The 16,634-nt window shown below is 43.8% G+C and overlaps 2 protein-coding genes across 9 annotated transcripts in view; both read left to right on the top strand.

Moving 5' to 3' along the window:
- PIGL (phosphatidylinositol glycan anchor biosynthesis class L) overlaps positions 1–5,271 on the top strand; it is a 123,553-nt gene extending 118,282 nt beyond the window's left edge. For 2 of the 7 annotated variants that reach the window (XM_073881783.1, XM_073881782.1), the window contains one exon: positions 4,734–5,271. Coding sequence is in view for 2 of the 7 variants with exons in the window: in XM_073881780.1 (XP_073737881.1) it covers positions 1,764–1,907 (144 nt within the window). In the remaining 5 variants the exon portion in view is untranslated. Of the gene's footprint in view, positions 1–1,763; positions 2,068–4,733 lie in introns of those variants that run through there. The other 5 variants (XM_073881780.1, XM_073881779.1, XM_073881785.1 and 2 more) reach the window with 5 other exon arrangements.
- Positions 5,272–14,384: 9,113 nt separating this feature from the next.
- On the top strand, positions 14,385–16,071 carry UBB (ubiquitin B). 2 transcript variants are annotated; one of them, XM_025864081.2, is made up of 3 exons: positions 14,444–14,539; positions 14,722–14,821; positions 15,439–16,071. In XM_025864081.2, exon 3 carries the CDS (start codon positions 15,445–15,447, stop codon positions 15,904–15,906), a length of 462 nt encoding a protein of 153 aa, XP_025719866.1. In that variant the 5' UTR covers positions 14,444–14,539; positions 14,722–14,821; positions 15,439–15,444; the 3' UTR covers positions 15,907–16,071. The 2 variants fall into 2 exon arrangements, with proteins under 2 accessions (XP_025719865.1, XP_025719866.1); XM_025864080.2 differs by lacking the exon at positions 14,722–14,821 and having other exon boundaries at positions 14,385–14,539.
- The last annotated feature ends 563 nt before the right edge of the window (positions 16,072–16,634 follow it).

Below are 16,634 nucleotides of genomic sequence, written 5' to 3'. Positions count from 1 at the left end.
AATCTCACTTCTGGGCGCCTGGGTGGCTCAGTTGGTTAAGCGACTGCCTTCGGCTCAGGTCATGATCCTGGAGTCCCGGGATCAAGTCACACATCGGGCTCCCTGCTCAGCAGGAAGTCTGCTTCTCCCTCTGACCATTTCCCCTCTCATGCTCTCTCTCTATCTCATTCTCTCTCTCAAATAAATAAAATCTTTAAAAAAAAAATCGTACTTCTGCCACTTCTTAGCCATGTGACTAGAGGCCACATACCTATTTTTTCCCCCGAGTATTTAAAAACGGGCATAATCACAGCATTTACTTGGGAAAGTTATTTTGTCGGTAAGATTAAGGGATTCGATGCTAAGCACTGGGGCCTGGCACAACAATCAACAAAATTGTAATCATTTTCACTTTACGGTAAGCAGTTCTGTGTACTCTAAGATGCAGAAACACACACACACGTTTTCCACCTCAGAAATGTATAAATTACTTTGATTGCGATTAGCTTTTTTTTTTTTTTTTAAATCTGCTATATATACCCTTTTCTAGAGGTGGTATAGATAAGAGTCTCCAGAAAGCACCATAGTGATAGTTAAACCTGCATACGGGAGGTTCTCCCTCTCAACACGCACACAGCTTAGCAAGAGCGCATATCTTACACGTCTCACGGGATTAAGAAAACAGAGTAAAGAAGCACGTCCTGAGTCAGGCGTTCATTACTTAGGGTGACACTTGGTCATCATACGTTCCTTACTATTCACGTCTTCTGGTATGTCCTCTGACGACAGATCTGTTTGGATTCAAAGGGCAGTTCTTAATTCCAAAGTAATTAAGGAACTTGTTCTTTAGCTTCCTTTTGGGGTCAAATAAATTCAAACAGAGAGGATCTATTTGGGTGACACTAATGTCTGGTACGTTAACATAATTTAATAAGTCCTAACCTGGGTAAATACATCTTTATATTTTATAAAAGGAGACTCTAACATTTATCTTTTAAGAATCATTTTTTAACTTTTTTATTGCTGGACTCAGTCTTTCACTTCCTGAGACACCTTCATGCTCATCAAGGATTTACCTGAGCTATCTCAGGGATTGCTTTGCCAGATGTTTGCTTAATTTAACTTTTTTATAGCTTTACTGAGGTATAAATGATGCACGATAAATTGCACATACTTAAACTACATAAATCGGTAAGTTTGGATATATGCTTTATACCGATGAGACAAGCACCAAAATCAAGATAGTAAACATTTCCCTCACCGCCCCCAGAGTTTCTCCTGCCTTTGATAACCCATCCCACCTCATTCCTTCTTCCTGCCTCCATCCACAAGTGACCATTGATCTGCTTTCTCTCTTGATTGATTAGTTTGCATTTTCTAGAATTATCTTGTTATGTGTCTCAATGGTTCATTTCTTTTTATTTCTGAGTAGTATTCCATTGTACGGATAGAGTACAATTTTTCTAATTGTGTGAACTTACGTGATTGTCTCTCTCCATACTCTCTGGGGAAAAAAAAAACCAACAACAAAACACTAAACCTATGGCCCACCTCTAGCAAAAGAACAGACTTTAACGCCAGCATGTTCTACACTCATCTTATTCCTAACTTCATTTTCTCTTCTTCTCTTTTTGTTGGAAGTTCCCACATTCTCTCATCTTTTACTTTTGTTACATACATTTAAGTCAGTCACTTGGATCTTTTCTGAAACAGGGATCAAGTGCAACTAAACGATGCTCAGTTTTTATTTGATTTTATCAGTTCTTTCCTCCTGTTTTCTTTAGGGATGCTGGATTTTGTTGACTTGGTCTACATATGGATGCTCATCATTTCCTGCTTGGACAGCTGCTACCACCTCTGGAGCCCTGGTCTCTGAGCTCATCTTCCTTCTATTCACCTGCTATGATGTCACCAGGCTATCATTCTAGAGCAGAAATCTGATCATGTCATTCCCACACAAAACACCAACGCAAAGGATCTAAAGTCCTTGGCATAATAAGGCAAGTCATTAGTCACTCATTCTTTCAACAAATATTTCCTGCACACTGATTATGTATCGGGCTCTATGCCAGCTGGCTACGCGTGGAGGTATGGTGACAAACTGGAGAGATGTGGCCTGTACCCTCATGGAATTTATATTCTAGGAGGGAGACAGAGTTAAAAAAAAAAAACATGTGAGCAATATAAATATGAATTGGGTAATAAATATGAAATTGGTATTAAGTAACCAGGGTGCCGTGACTGAGTTCTGGGAGCAGGGGTGGATGGCAGAGGCAGCCCTTCTGAGGAGGTGACATTTATACTGCTTAAATTATGACAAAGAAATGGCCACGGGAAGGGTTCTAGGCAAGGGAAGCATCAAGTACAAAGGCCCAGAAGTGGGAAAAAGCTTGGATGGCCAGTATGGTGGAAGGTACAGAGGTTGCTGGACAGTTGAGCTCTGCCTGCTTCTCCAGCCTCATTTCCCAAACCACAGACCCACATGTAGGCACCCTAAATCCCAGACAGGCACAGCTACCCCACTATTTCCTCAACACGCCATGCCTCCTCATTTTTCACCTGCTCCCTCCCGATCTACTACTCCTAGTGACTGGGTTTCTAAGTAACACCTCCACTGAAACCTTTGGGTTCCTCTCCTACCCTCCTCCAGGCACTAGATTGCTCCTTCCTCTCTGTGCCTCCACAGAAGTCTGTATGCACATCCCCCACTTTTTTTTTTTTTTTAAATAGCTAGCTTTTATTGAGTGCTTTCTATATGCCAGGCACTATTCTAAGCATTTTACCTGTATACTCAACTTTATGAGGCAGGTCCATTTATAATCCTCAAAACATCTATTGAGCACAAGAAATTATGACTGTCTCGGGATGCCTGGGTGGCTCAGTTGTTAAGCGTCTGCCTTCGGCTCAGGTCGTGATCCCAGGGTCCTGGGATCGAGCCCCGCATCGGGCTCCCTGCTCCGCGGGAAGCCCGCTTCTCCCTCTCCCGCTCCCCCTGCTTGTGTTCCCTCTCTCGCTGTGTCTCTCTCTGTCAAATAAATACAATCTTAAAAAAAAAAAAAGAAATCATGACTGTCTCTATGATATAGATGAAAAAACAGAGGCCCAAAGAAGTAACATAATTCATCTGCAGTTACACAATGAGTAAAGGGCAGTCAGGATTTCAACCCAGACAGTTCAGTTTGTATTTTAATCATTAAGCCCTTTTTGCCTTTCAAGATTGATAATAGTAGCTAACATTTATCAAGCACTCCCTATGTGCTAGGCTTTCTTCTCAATTCTTGATGTACGTAAACTCATCGAATCCTATAACTCTCTGAGCTAGAAACTCTAAGTCCTCACAACAACCCCCTGATTGGCGCTAAGACCATGACTCTCTTGGGTGGAGCCCATGTCCTGTCCCAGTCAGCAATCCCAATGCCTCCGACACCCAGAAATTGCTCAACAAATGTCTGCTGGATGAATGAATGAATGAATGAATGAACTAGCAGACCCAGTGTTTTTTTCTTGGCTCATGATTCAAACTTCAAGAGCATACAGTGCCCAGAAATAGTTGCTTGGAGAAAATTATTATAATGGAATATAAATTTGTTGTAGTAAATATATATCAATGAGAACTGATTAATATAAAGGCTAACTTCACATGCTAATTGCTGCATTTCAAATGTGAGGTACGGAAATTCCTTCATGTATCAGAGATTGTATTATGTATTAGAAGATGTACTAACCAACCAAAATGGGGCAAATGGCTGCTTCCAAGACAGCTCCCACAATAAATCTAATCTATGTTGAAATGTTCCCACAGCTCACAAAAATAACACATCAACTTATAAAACCATCTCCACCTTTTTGTCTATTGTTCTTCGACTTGACAGCAAATAAATTTCACTTACTAAGCACAATAAATAAAAGTCTAAAATGTCATTAAGGGGCGCCTGGGTGGCTCAGTTGGTTAAGCATCTCCCTTTGGCTCAGGTCATGATCCCAGGGTCCTGGGATCAAGTCCCATGTCAGGCTCCCTGCTCTGCAGAGAGCCTGCTTCTCCCTCTCTCTCTGCCCCCACCCCACTCATGTGCTCTCTCATGCGCATAAATAAAATCTTAAAAAATATAAAATAAAATGTCATTGAAATATCAATAAGTTCATGGCCCTAAAAAACAAATTGGGAAGTGGTCAACGGTAATCTGAAAAAGAAATGAAGAATAGGGCGCCTGGGTGGCTCAGTTGGTTAAGCGACTGCCTTCGGCTCAGGTCATGATCCTGGAGTCCTGGGATCGAGTCCCACATCGGGCTCCCTGCTCAGCGGGGAGTCTGCTTCTCCCTCTGCCCCTCTTCCCTCTCGTGCTCTCTATCTCTCATTCTCTCTCTCTCAAATAAATAAATAAAATCTTTAAAAAAAAATGAAGAATAATCTTAAAGTCTAAGACTTTAAGTCTTAGTAAAGTACAAAATTAATTTATTTATCCAAGCAAACAAGAGCTACTATTGCCTAGTCCATTTTAGATACCTAATATAGTTTTCTTTTTTTTTTTTTCCTTAAGATTTTTTCATTTGAGGGGCGCCTGGGTGGCTCAGTTGGTTAGGCGACTGCCTTCGGCTCGGGTCATGATCCCGGAGTCCCGGGATCGAGTCCCGCATCGGGCTCCCGGCTCAGCGGGGAGCCTGCTTCTCCCTCTGACCTTCTCCCCTCTCATGCTGTTTCTCTCTCTCTCTCTCTCTCAAATAAATAAATAAAATCTTTAAAAAAAAAAAAAAAGATTTTTTCATTTGAGTCCTTTCTAACCAGGACCCAGCAGAATGGCTCCTGCAAAGAAGAGTGGTGGGAAGAAGAAGGGCTGTTCTGTCATCAACAAGGTAGTGACCAGAGAATACACCATCATCATTCACAAGCACATCCATGGAATGAGTTTCAAGAAGCGTGCCCTTGGACACTCAAAGAGATCCAGAAATTTGCCACGAAGGAGATGGGAACTCCAGATGTGTGCGTTGACACCAGGCTCAACAAAGCTGTCTGGGCCAAAGGAATAAAGAATGTTCCATACCGTATCCATGTGTGGTTGTCCAGAAAACGTAACGAGGATGAAGATTCACTGAATAAGTTCTACACGTTGGTTACCTGTGTACCTGTCACCACTTTCAAAAATCTATGGACAGGGCGCCTGGGTGGCTCAGTTGGTTAAGCGACTGCCTTCGGCTCAGGTCATGATCCTGGAGTCCCGGGATCGAGTCCCGCATCGGGCTCCCTGCTCAGCGGGAGTCTGCTTCTCCCTCTGACCCTCTTCCCTCTCATGCTCTCTATCTCTCATTCTCTCTCTCTCAAATAAATAAATAAAATCTTAAAAAAAAAATCTACGGACAGTTAATGTGCATGAGAACTAATCACTGACTGTCAAATAAAGGTATAAAACCACACACACACAAAGATTTTTTCATTTGAGTGAGAGCGCACGCATGAGGAGAGGGAGAGGGGAAGCAGACTCCCCGCTGAGCAGGGCTCCATCCCAGGACCCTGAGATCATGACCTGAGTGGAAGTCAGAGAAGTCAGATGCTTAACCGTTGACTGAGCCACCCATGCGCCCTCCTAGTACAGTTTTCTAACAGGTTGGGAAACTGATACAGCAAGCTACCATTTCTTGGTCTATTGTCAAGGTACGAGAATCTCCCTAGAAAGGCACTGGAAAAAAGAAAATACCAGTCTTTCAAGTCCACTTCTGTAAAGAGCAAAGGAAATTAAACAAAAGACAAAGAAAAAGGGATGGAAGTGTCATTTGCTCAGCATCTGTAAGTGCCAGGTGATTTACCTAGACTTAAGACTCGATTTGACAAGGTAGGAGGACACCTGGTCCACATGTTTTCTTTACAGGTAAGGAAAGTGAAGGTTAAAAATATCAAGTAAAATACAGTCATAGGACTGGTATAAAACCAAGTTGGGAATACGATAGGGTTGTGTTTGATTCCAAATCTCATGCTCTTTTTGCTTCAGTACACTGCCTTATGTTCCTAAGAGTGTATTGATAATAATTGATAGTTCTTTTTTGACATAATTGTCAAATTCTTTTTTTTAAAGACTTATTTATTTATTTGAGAGAGAGCATGAACTGGGAGGGGGAGGGGCAGAGGGAGAGGGAGAAGCAGACTCCTTGCTGAGCAGGGCTTGATCCCAGGACCCTGAGATCATGACCTGAGCTGAAGGCAGACGCCTAACCGACTGAGCCACCCAGGCACCCTAATTGCCAAAATCTAAAATTAGAAACAAATTACCAAAAATTGTAAAGGCAATTTGTACAAGTTAACCCAATATTCACTGATACCCTCACATCCCTCCAATGACTTACATTTCACTGCCTCTTACAGTTCTTCCCATGTAGCTCCTCAGAACCTTAAGCCAATGGCCTTGTGATGACCAAATCTACCAAACTGTCAAACCTGCCTCAGAAACTCTTTCCCTATAGTCAAATCCCACTTGAAAAGTCTGAATACTAAGTGCTGCTAAGTATACAGAACTCCTACATTGCTGATGAGATTGTAAGTTTGTATGATCACTTCGGAGAGCAATTTGGCAAAACTTAGTAAAGTTTAAGATCACATCCCACCATTTTATTCCCATGTATACTGACTGCCTAGAGACATCCTCACACAAGAAAAAAGGATATAACATATACATACAAATGCTTTTATTGTTGGTAGGAATATAAAATGGTGCAGCTGTTATGGAAAACAGTATGGTGGTTCCTCAAAAAACTTAAAATAGACCTACCATATGATCAAGCAATTACACTTCTGGATATATGCCCAAAAGATTTGAAAGCAAGAACTCAGATATTCGTATACCCATGTTCATTGTAGCACTACTCACAATAGCCAAAGATTAGAAATAATCCAAGTGCCCATGGACAGATGAATGGATAAACAATATGTTGTGAATACACACAGTGGAATATTATGCAACTTTTTTTTTAAATAAGATTATTTATTTGACAGAGAGAGACCGCAAGAGAGGGAATACAAGCAGGGGGAGTGGGCAGCCGAGCAGGGAGCCCGATGCGGGGCTTGATCCCAGGACCCTGGGATCATGACCTGAACCGAGGCAGAAGCTTAATGACTGAGCCACCCAGGCGCCCCTATGCAACTTTTAAAAGGAAGGAAATTCTGATAAACCTTGAGGACATTATGCCAAATGAAACAAGCCAGTCACCAAAGGACAAATACAGTATGATTCCACTTATAGGAGGTACCTAAGTCAAATTCATGGGAACTAAGGTAGAAGGGTGGTTGCCAGGGCCTGAGGGAAAAATGAGGAGTTACTGTTTAATGGGCATAGAGTTTCAGTTTTGCAAGACGAAAGGGTTCTGGAGATGAGTGGTGGTGATGTTCACACAACTGTGTGAATATATGTTCTTAATGCCACTGAACTGTGTACTTAAAAATGCTTTTAGCAGCTTTGTAACAGTGAAAAACTAGGAACACCCTGAAGTTAAATTGTGGTATCTGCATATAGCAGAATACTATAGAGCAGCCAAAGTAGCTAAATTAGATCTACTGCCTACATTTACCAACACAGCTGAATCTCAAAAACAATTATTAAAAGAAAAAAAAAAGGAAGTTGCATGGTGATATGCAGAGTATGATATTTACATAAAATCTAAAAACATGTGCCTTAGTCTGTTCAGGCTGCTATAAAAGAATACAATGGACTGAGTGGTTTATAAACAACAGAAACTTATTTCTTACAGTTCTAGAGGCCAGGAAGTCGAATCTTCTGGCAGATTCAGTGCCTGGTGAGGGCCTGCTTCCTGATTCATGGATGGCCATCTCTCTGTGTCCTCATATGGGTACAGCATAAGGCGGCTCTCTGGAGTCTTTTTTTTTTAAGATTTTAGTTTTAAGTAATCTCTACACCCAACGTGGGGCTCAAACTTACAACACTGAGATCAAGAGTCACATGCTCTACCAACTGCACCAGCCAGGTGCCCCTTTGGAGTCTCTTTTATAAGGGCACTAATCTCATTCTACAGGGTTCTGCTTTCATGACCTAATTACCTTCCAAAGGCCCCACTTCCAAATACCATCACACTGGGGATTAAGATTCAGCATATGAATGTTGGAGGGACGTATTCAGTTTATAGCAGCATGTAATATATATGGAAACATAAATGTACAGTATTATCTTCAAAAGGTGTCGGGGGGGGGCAGTTACCTGGGTGGTGCAGCCAGTTAACATCCAACTCTTGGTTTTGGCTCAGGTTGTGATCTCAGGATTATAAGGTCCAGCCCCACATTGGGCTCTTCGCTCAGTGCCAAGTTGGCTTAAGACTTTCTCTCCCTCCTCCTCTGCCCCTCCCCTCCCACTCTCTCTCTCAAATAAAATAAATAAATCTTAAAAAAAAAAAAGTTATGGGGCACCTGGGTGGCTCAGTCATTAAGCATCTGCCTTCGGCTCAGGTCATGATCCCAGGGTCCTGGGATCAAGCCCCACATCGGGCTCCCTGCTCCACGGGAAGCCTGCTTCTCCCTCTCCCACTTCCCCTGCTTGTGTTCCCTCTCTCGTGTCTCTGTCAAAGAAATAAATAAAACCTAAAATAAAATGTATAACCTAAAAAAAAAAAGAAAAAAAATAAATAAATTTTTAAAAAGTTACAGGGGCACCTGGGTGGCTCATTCGGTTAAGTGTCTGCTTTTGGCTCAGGTCACGATCTCAGGGTCCTGGGACTGAGCCCCACATCGGGCTCCCTGCTCAGCAGGGAGCCTGCTTCTCCCTCTCCCTCTCCTCTGCCTCTCCCCCTGCTCCTGCTCTCTCAAATAAATAAAATCTTTTTTTTTTTAAAGATTTTATTTATTTATTTCGGAGAGAGAGAGAGTGAGAGATAGAAAGCACGAGAGGGAAGAGGGTCAGAGAGAGAAGCAGACTCCCCGCTAAGCAGGAAGCCCGATGTGGGACTCGATCCCGGGACTCCGGGATCATGACCTGAGCCGAAGGCAGTCGCCCAACCAACTGAGCCACCCAGGCGCCCCTCAAATAAATAAAATCTTAAAAAATGTTATATACTGAGTGATTCCATCATTCTCAAAGTAACAACATTACAAAGATGCTGAACATTATCAACAACAGCCAAACTACGGAAAGAACCCAAATGTCTATAGACTGATGAATGGACAAAGATGTGGTATATACACGTACAAGGAATACTACTCAACCATCAAAAAGAATGAAATCTTGTCATTTGCAATGACGTGGTTGGAGCTAGACAGTATTATGCTAAGTGAAATAGAGAAAGAAATACCATATGATTTCACTCATATGTGGAATTTAAAAAACAAACCAGAGGAACATATGGGCAGGAAAGTAAAGATGCAGAACAGATTAGTGCTTGCCTGGCCTTGGCGGTAAGGGGTGGAAGAAGCTTGTGACAGTAAAGAAGTAGTAGGGATCCTTGTGATGAAACAGTTCTGTGTCTTGATCCTGGTGATGGTTACATGAATCTATCCAACTGATAAAACTGCAGAGATACTAAAGTGAATGTAAAACTGCTGAAATCTCGGGCGCCTGGGTGCCTCAGATGGTTAAGCGTCTGCCTTCGGCTCAGGTTATGATCCCAGGGTCCTGGGATTGAGTCCCACATTGGGCTCCTTGCTCACCAGGAAGTCTGCTTCTCCCTCTGCCTCTCCCCCTGCTTTCTCTCTCTCTCTCGCAAATGAATAAATAAAATCTTAAAAAAAAAAAAAACTGCTGAAATCTGAATAAGGTCTCCAGATTGTACCGCTGTTATTTTCCTGCTTCTGATATTGTACTGTAGTTATGTAATGTGCTACTGATATGGGAAACAAAGGCAAAAGAAAAATGAAATTTCCTTACTACTTGCAGCCCATTGACAAGTCCTTGAAACAGGTAAAGTGAGCTTCCTCCGGGAGCTCAGCTGCCTTGATGCTGACCCTTTGCTAGGGCAAAAGGCAATCTTAGCCAGACCCCCCAGAGTCCTATAAGTCTACTTTTTTTTTTTTAAGATTTTATTTATTTATTTGACAGAGAGAGACACAGCGAGAGCAGGAACACAAGCAGGGGGAGTGGGGGGAGGGAGAAGCAGGCTTCCTGCCGAGCAGGAAGCCCGATGCGGGGCTCGATCCCAGGACCCTGGGATCATGACCTGAGCCAAAGGCAGATGCTTAACGACTGAGCCACCCAGGCGCCCCTAAGTCTACTTTAAACATACAGAAATTCCTTTGGAAACTTCCTTGATCTCTATTCCCAGAGACACATGTTAGCAATCATCCTCTAAGCATATGGCTCACTGATATACACCTGAAGTGTCTCTTGACTAAGGTTTCATTAAACGGTAATAAATGACCTTTTCCTAACAATAGCTAGCCCCCTCAAGGTCCTGGAAACCTTGCTTCCAAAATTCCTTAGAGACTTAAGCTTCCCTCACCCCCTCCCAACTTGAAAGTCTATAATCAGTCACCTGTCATAACCCCAGTGCAGCTCAGCTCTTTCCGCCCCTAGGCCCGTCCCTGTGCTTTAATAAAACCACCTTTTTGCACCAAAGATGTCTCAAGAACTCTTTCTTGACGTGTGTTTCGAACCCCAACATTTCCACATCATCAGCATTGGGGAAAATTGGATGAAGGGTATAATAAGACTTCTCTGTACTATTCTGGCAACTTGTTGCAAATCTACAATTATTTAAAAATAAAAAATAAATATTAGAGAAGTGCAAATCAAAACCACAGTAAGATATCACCTCACACCCATTAGTACCAAGTATTGGTAGGATATAGAGAAACTGGAACCCTTGTACATGGCTGATGGCTATGTAAAATTGTGTAGTCATTATGGAAAATGGTATGGAGGTTCCTCAAAAAGTTAAAAACAGAATTACCATATAATCCAGCAATCCCCCTTCTGAGGATATATTCAAAGGAACTGAAAACAGGATCTCAGAGAGATATTTGCACACCCATATTCACTGCAACATTATTCACAATGGCCAATAGGTGGAAGAGACCCAAATATCCATAAGCAGATAAATACAATATGGTATATTCATACAATGGACTATTAACCTTAAAAAACAAAGAAATTTGTCACATGTATGGATGAAGCCTGAAGACATTATACTAAATGAAATAAGCCAGTCATCAAATAAAAACAAATACTGTTATGAATCCACTTTTATAAGGTATCTAAAGTAATCAGAACCATAGAAACAGAAGGAAGAATACTGGGTACCAGGGCCTGGAGGTGGGTAGAAATGGGGAGTGGTAGTTAAGTGGGTATAGGGTTTCAGTTTTACAAGATGAAAAAATTCTAGGGGCGCCTGGGTGGCTGAGTCAGTTGCGCGTCTGCCTTCAGGTCATAATCCCAGGGTCCTGGGATCAAGCCTCATATCGAGCTCCCTGCTCAGCAGAGAGCCTGCCTCTCCTTCTCCCTCTGCTGCTCCCCCTGCTTGTGCTCTCTCTCTTTCCCTCTGTCAAATAAATGAATGAAATCTTTCAAAAAAAAAAAAAAAGATGAAAAAATTCTAGAGCTCTATAACACAATAATGTGAAATATAATTAATACCACTTAACTGTACACTTAAAAATGGAAAAATGAGGGCGCCTGGGTGGCTCAGTCGTTAAGCGGCTGCCTTCGGCTCAGGTCATGATCACAGGGTCCTGGGATCAAGTCCCACATCGGGCTCCCTGCTCAGCGGGAAGCCTGCATCTCCCTCTCCCACTCCCCCTGCTTGTGTTCCTGCTCTCACTGTCTCTCTCTGTCAAATAAAATCTTTAAAAAATAATAATAAAAATAAATAAATAAATGGAAAGAGGATAAATTTTATAGTATTTTTTTTTAAGCTGAAGCAAAATAAAATGTTCGATTTAATAAAGTTGGGTGCTGGTTATATGGTGTTGGTTATAGTATCTCCAATTTTCATTTATGTAATATTCCATAATAAACATTTTAAAGTAGCTATGTTTTATTGGACAGATTTCATAATTTTAAGGCCCAATGTAAAGACAATACAGAAATTTTTCCCTGTGTTCATTTGGACATCCAATATCAAAGTTTCTAACTTGCTGGTAATGAATCAGGAGTCTCGTAATTCTATTGAGATAAATGACAAGCCACCAATTAACTCCGTATTTTACATATCAGATGATAATGTCCAGAAAACAACCGTGAATTTATCATTGGAAGCACAGTTTTCTCACAGATTTTTATTAAAAGACATCTAGCCAAGTAAAATGACTTAGATTCTTTTTTTTCTTTTTAAAAGGAACTGCCTAGGCAAAAAACATTTGCCTACGGAAAATAAATGCTGGCTTTTTGCTGTGTATTTTGGTGCCTGAGGCTGTCACGAAACTGGGGTGGTTTTTTTCCAATTGAACAAAAGGTAAAATTGCAATTCATTCACTGAACAAACATATTGAGCACAATGCCAAGTATTATGCTAAATTATCAAATTCCCGGTCTTTGGAGAAGAAGGATTTTGTCATCCTATTCTCTGATTTGTTTACAAATTATCTTTTACAATTTGCTACCAGAAATGACCTTATTACTAGATGTTCACTTGATAAACAGACCATAAAAAATTCACCTTGTTTTACAAGGACAGCGCTTGTCTTCCTTGTGAAAACATTTTGCTTTGTTGAGGTTACCAAACGTCCCACTTTGGGAAACCATTAAACCAGGATGCTGTATGACTAAATTGGTTCTGGCAATCGCTAGAAGCCCGGAATGAAGTCATCCTATACGTCAGGAGATCTCCATTCTAGATTATTCTACCACTCAACCTCTGTGACTCAGGAGAAGCTGTTAACTGGTGACATAAGCTCAGACTCATTGTTAGTCTAACAAAAATTTAAATTCATACTTTGTGAAAAAGAAACCTTTCGTCAGCGACCTCCAAGTCCAAAATGATCTTAAAGAAACTTTTTAATTTTTATCTGTTATTCAAGTAAATCGATCTTACCAAGTTTTAGCTCATTTAACTTAAGCTTTGTTAACGCATCATATACCTATCTATACCGTAAAGTCATTGACATCGTTTTGGCATATGATGCTTAGAAATGCTATATTTTAATGACTAACGACCTTTTCTAAGTGGTATGTAGCCGATTGGCATTAACGTGCAAATCTTCAGACTACTCCTTACTTAGGAAGGTTGGTATTACGCCACAAACAGCCCTGCATGTTTATTTACACCCCCGGCTCAATGACTCAGACTCTGGCCACGTGTCACCGAGATCCCAATGCCCCTGCCTTACTCACGTTCCTCGGGTTATCTCCTTGCGGGACATGGGGCCCCACCCAGGGCGTAGGGAAACCAGCCAGAGGGGTCGTAGCTGGGAAACTCCTCCTTTACTGTCGCTTGAACGACAAACACGTTTACGGGAGAAACACTATTTTCTTGTACCCGAATTCCACGTCCCCCGAGGCGGGTTTTCGGCTGCCCCATCCGCAGCTCTCTTTTTCCCCAACCAGAGTTCGGTGAAACCGCAAGGTGGGGAAGAGACTGCAGGTTTCGCCGGAGCCAGACCTCAGCCCGCCACCGCTGTCACCGGGAGCCCGAGCCTCGCCTCTCTGGGCCTCCGCCGGGGGAGGCCGAGCACCGCCGCTCCCCCCCCGCCACGGTCCCGCCACCAGCGTCTAGCTTACAGACTCTCCTCGGAGCCCTTGTGGGAATCGAGAAGGACAAAAGCATTCTGACTCTTTAAAAAAAAGGGTCATTAAAGCTCCTTCACCCTGCTATAAGCTAGTGCAAAAATAAAACCAGCCAGTACGGTTCGCGTTAAGATGGGGGTGGGGGCAGGTTGTGCTTCCACAGCAGACATTGACAAAAAAACCAGCAGCGGGCCGCGCCGCTGAGCGCCTCCGAACCAGAACCGGGACGGCCTTCCCGGGAAAGTCGCCGCGGAGGACCGTTTATCCTCACGTAAAGCCGGAAGAACCTAAGAATTAAGTGGGGGTTGGGACTTCGGAGGCGGGAGCAAAGGACCCCTCCTCCCTCTCCGGCCGGAAGCACCCTTTTCGCAAAGGCGCGCCTCTGTGGCGCACGCGCACTGAGTTACTTAGCAACGTCGGCGCTAAACCACCTCAGCTGCGAGCCCAGCAACAACCGAGGCGCCGCGTCTCCCACCAATCAGCGCCGGCCTCGCCTTCATACGCTTCACCAATCAGCGCCGGCGCCGCAAGGAAGTTTCGAGAGCTTTCGAGGGAGGACCCCTTAACTCAAATCCATCCGCCAGATAATATTCCTACTTTTTCCTAAGGGAGGAGACGAGTCGCCTGGAAAAGAGGGGAGCTGATTTTTTAGGGTTCTTTCTTCGGCTCTGAGGAACTTGGGGCTCAGTGGCAGGGTCTAATTGGGCCGCGGGAGGTGGGGCCGACGGAACTACTTTCAGCAGCGTACGGACACGGCGGCTACGTGGGCAGTGATGAGTGACGCAACAGACGCCGCATAAATTTCAGCCCCGCGGAGCCGCGGGCGTTCAGGAGCGGCTGGCGTTGTAGAGTCTCGGTCTGTTGCGGTCTGGGTGACTCGACGTGATTGCGTCCAGTGTCTTTGCGTTCGCTAACAGGTACTGGCTGGCAGCCTTCGAGACCGAGGAGGAGTGGAGAGGGGCCCTGAGTGAGCCCAGGCTGGCGGATTCGGGGGTCGGGAGGGGCCCCTCAGGGAAGGGGGTTGGGGGAGGGGAGGGCGAGGTGACGCTGCGCTGCGGCGCCGGGCCTTTCCGGAAGAGTGGGCCTTGTTTACGTGCAGGGAGCGGGGGCGGTTGGCGCGCGCGCCGGCAGAGACCAACCGGCGCTCAACCAATGGAGATTCCATCGCATCTGCTTCAGCGGGGGAAGGCGGAAAGGAGGTAGTCTAGTGTGATTCCCCAAACTGTCTGGATTTTGAATCCCAACGCGGTGAAAGGGTCCCACCTCATTTTTGTTCAAACAGCAGTTTCCATCACCCAGTTTCGTGGGTTTTTTCTCCCCGCCCCCAATCTTACGTATTTCCTCAGGTGTTGGGAATATTTCGGGGGTGTGGGGGAAGACGATTTAGCGAAGGGTCTAGAGTAGTTAAGGCTCTGGATATTAACCTTTGGGGTTCTTTCCTTTTTTGGGGGCCTTCCCGTTTTTAAGTTGAAGCCTTGACTAAAAATTGTTTTCAGCAGCTAATTTAAGAAGACTAGTAAAGGGGGGGGTTGTGAGCGACGTTAATGTGGTTAAAGCACTTGGAAGATGAAATTGTTAGCTTTGGAGAATTGGTTATATCTGTAGGTGTTTTTTAAGGATTCATTTATTTTAGAAGTAGGGGGGAGAGCGAGAATCCCAAGCCGGCTCCATGCTCAGCGCAGAGCCTGACTCGGGGCATCCATATCATGACCTGAGCAGACACCGAGTCAGACGCTAAACCCACTGAGCCGCCTAGGCGCCCTGGTAATACAAAGGTCTTGAGATGGTATACAAACATTGTCTTTTTAAAATCTAGGTCAAAATGCAGATCTTCGTGAAGACCCTGACCGGCAAGACCATCACCCTGGAGGTGGAGCCCAGTGACACCATCGAAAATGTGAAGGCCAAGATCCAGGATAAAGAGGGCATCCCCCCTGACCAGCAGAGGCTCATTTTTGCAGGCAAGCAGCTGGAAGATGGCCGCACTCTTTCTGATTACAACATCCAGAAAGAGTCGACCCTGCACCTGGTCCTGCGCCTGAGGGGTGGCATGCAGATCTTCGTGAAGACCCTGACCGGCAAGACCATCACCCTGGAGGTGGAGCCCAGTGACACCATCGAAAACGTGAAGGCCAAGATCCAAGATAAAGAGGGCATCCCCCCTGACCAACAGAGGCTTATCTTTGCCGGCAAGCAGCTGGAAGATGGCCGCACTCTTTCTGATTACAACATCCAGAAAGAGTCGACTCTCCACCTGGTTCTCCGTCTTAGGGGTGGCTGTTAATTCTTCAGTCTTGAATTCATAGTGCCCAGTGATGGTATTGCTCTGCACTATAGCCATTTGCCCCAGTTTAAGTTTAGAAATTACCAGTTTCAGTAATAGCTGAATCACTGGTTTTCTCAATAGCTGTTCAAAATGTTAATAAAAGTTCTGTTGCATGGTAGCATATTTGGTGTCTGTCGTGAAATTAATGTAGTGGCGTGGGGACTCTGACCTGCTTAAAACCTCTGTTCAAGGAAGGGACTTAGCATTCAGAATGTCAGTTTCAACAAGATAAGTCATTTTGGTTAAGAAAAAGGTATGTTGAGTTGAGGAAAATTTGTCCATTCAAGGTCATTTATGAGTTAACGATTCTGATGTAATGGGAAACCATTTCAGATGTATTGCACAATTAAAAATTACCGAATATGGAGGCTTATTGAGGGAAAGCAAACTTGCCTACCTTCCCCTTAAATAGTGGTAAACTAAGGTAAGCATTGAAAGGAAATTTTGGTTGAGGCTGCTGGGTTGTGCTGCCAAGTGCTGTGATTATTGGTTGACTGCTATTCTTGCTGTCTAGTGCATTACACTCAAGTTCTGACCATAGGTTGTGAGACCCTAATTTTTTTCTCCAGTACATGAACTCCGAGCCAAGAATGAAGTGGCGTCCTGGTCAACAGGTTTGAAAGAACTCAAAGGTTTGAGAGTATCCTGATCTAAGGCAACTTGCTGATTTTGGTCTTAGGCAGCAA

The sequence above is a fragment of the Callorhinus ursinus genome, unplaced genomic scaffold, assembly GCF_003265705.2.
Source record: "Callorhinus ursinus isolate GAN/ISIS: 27379988/994484 unplaced genomic scaffold, GSC_fseal_2.0 scaffold43, whole genome shotgun sequence".
Classification (NCBI taxonomy): Eukaryota; Metazoa; Chordata; class Mammalia; order Carnivora; family Otariidae; genus Callorhinus; species Callorhinus ursinus.
Note: the sequence above shows the minus strand (reverse complement) of the source record. Positions and strands in the feature narration are given on the sequence as shown.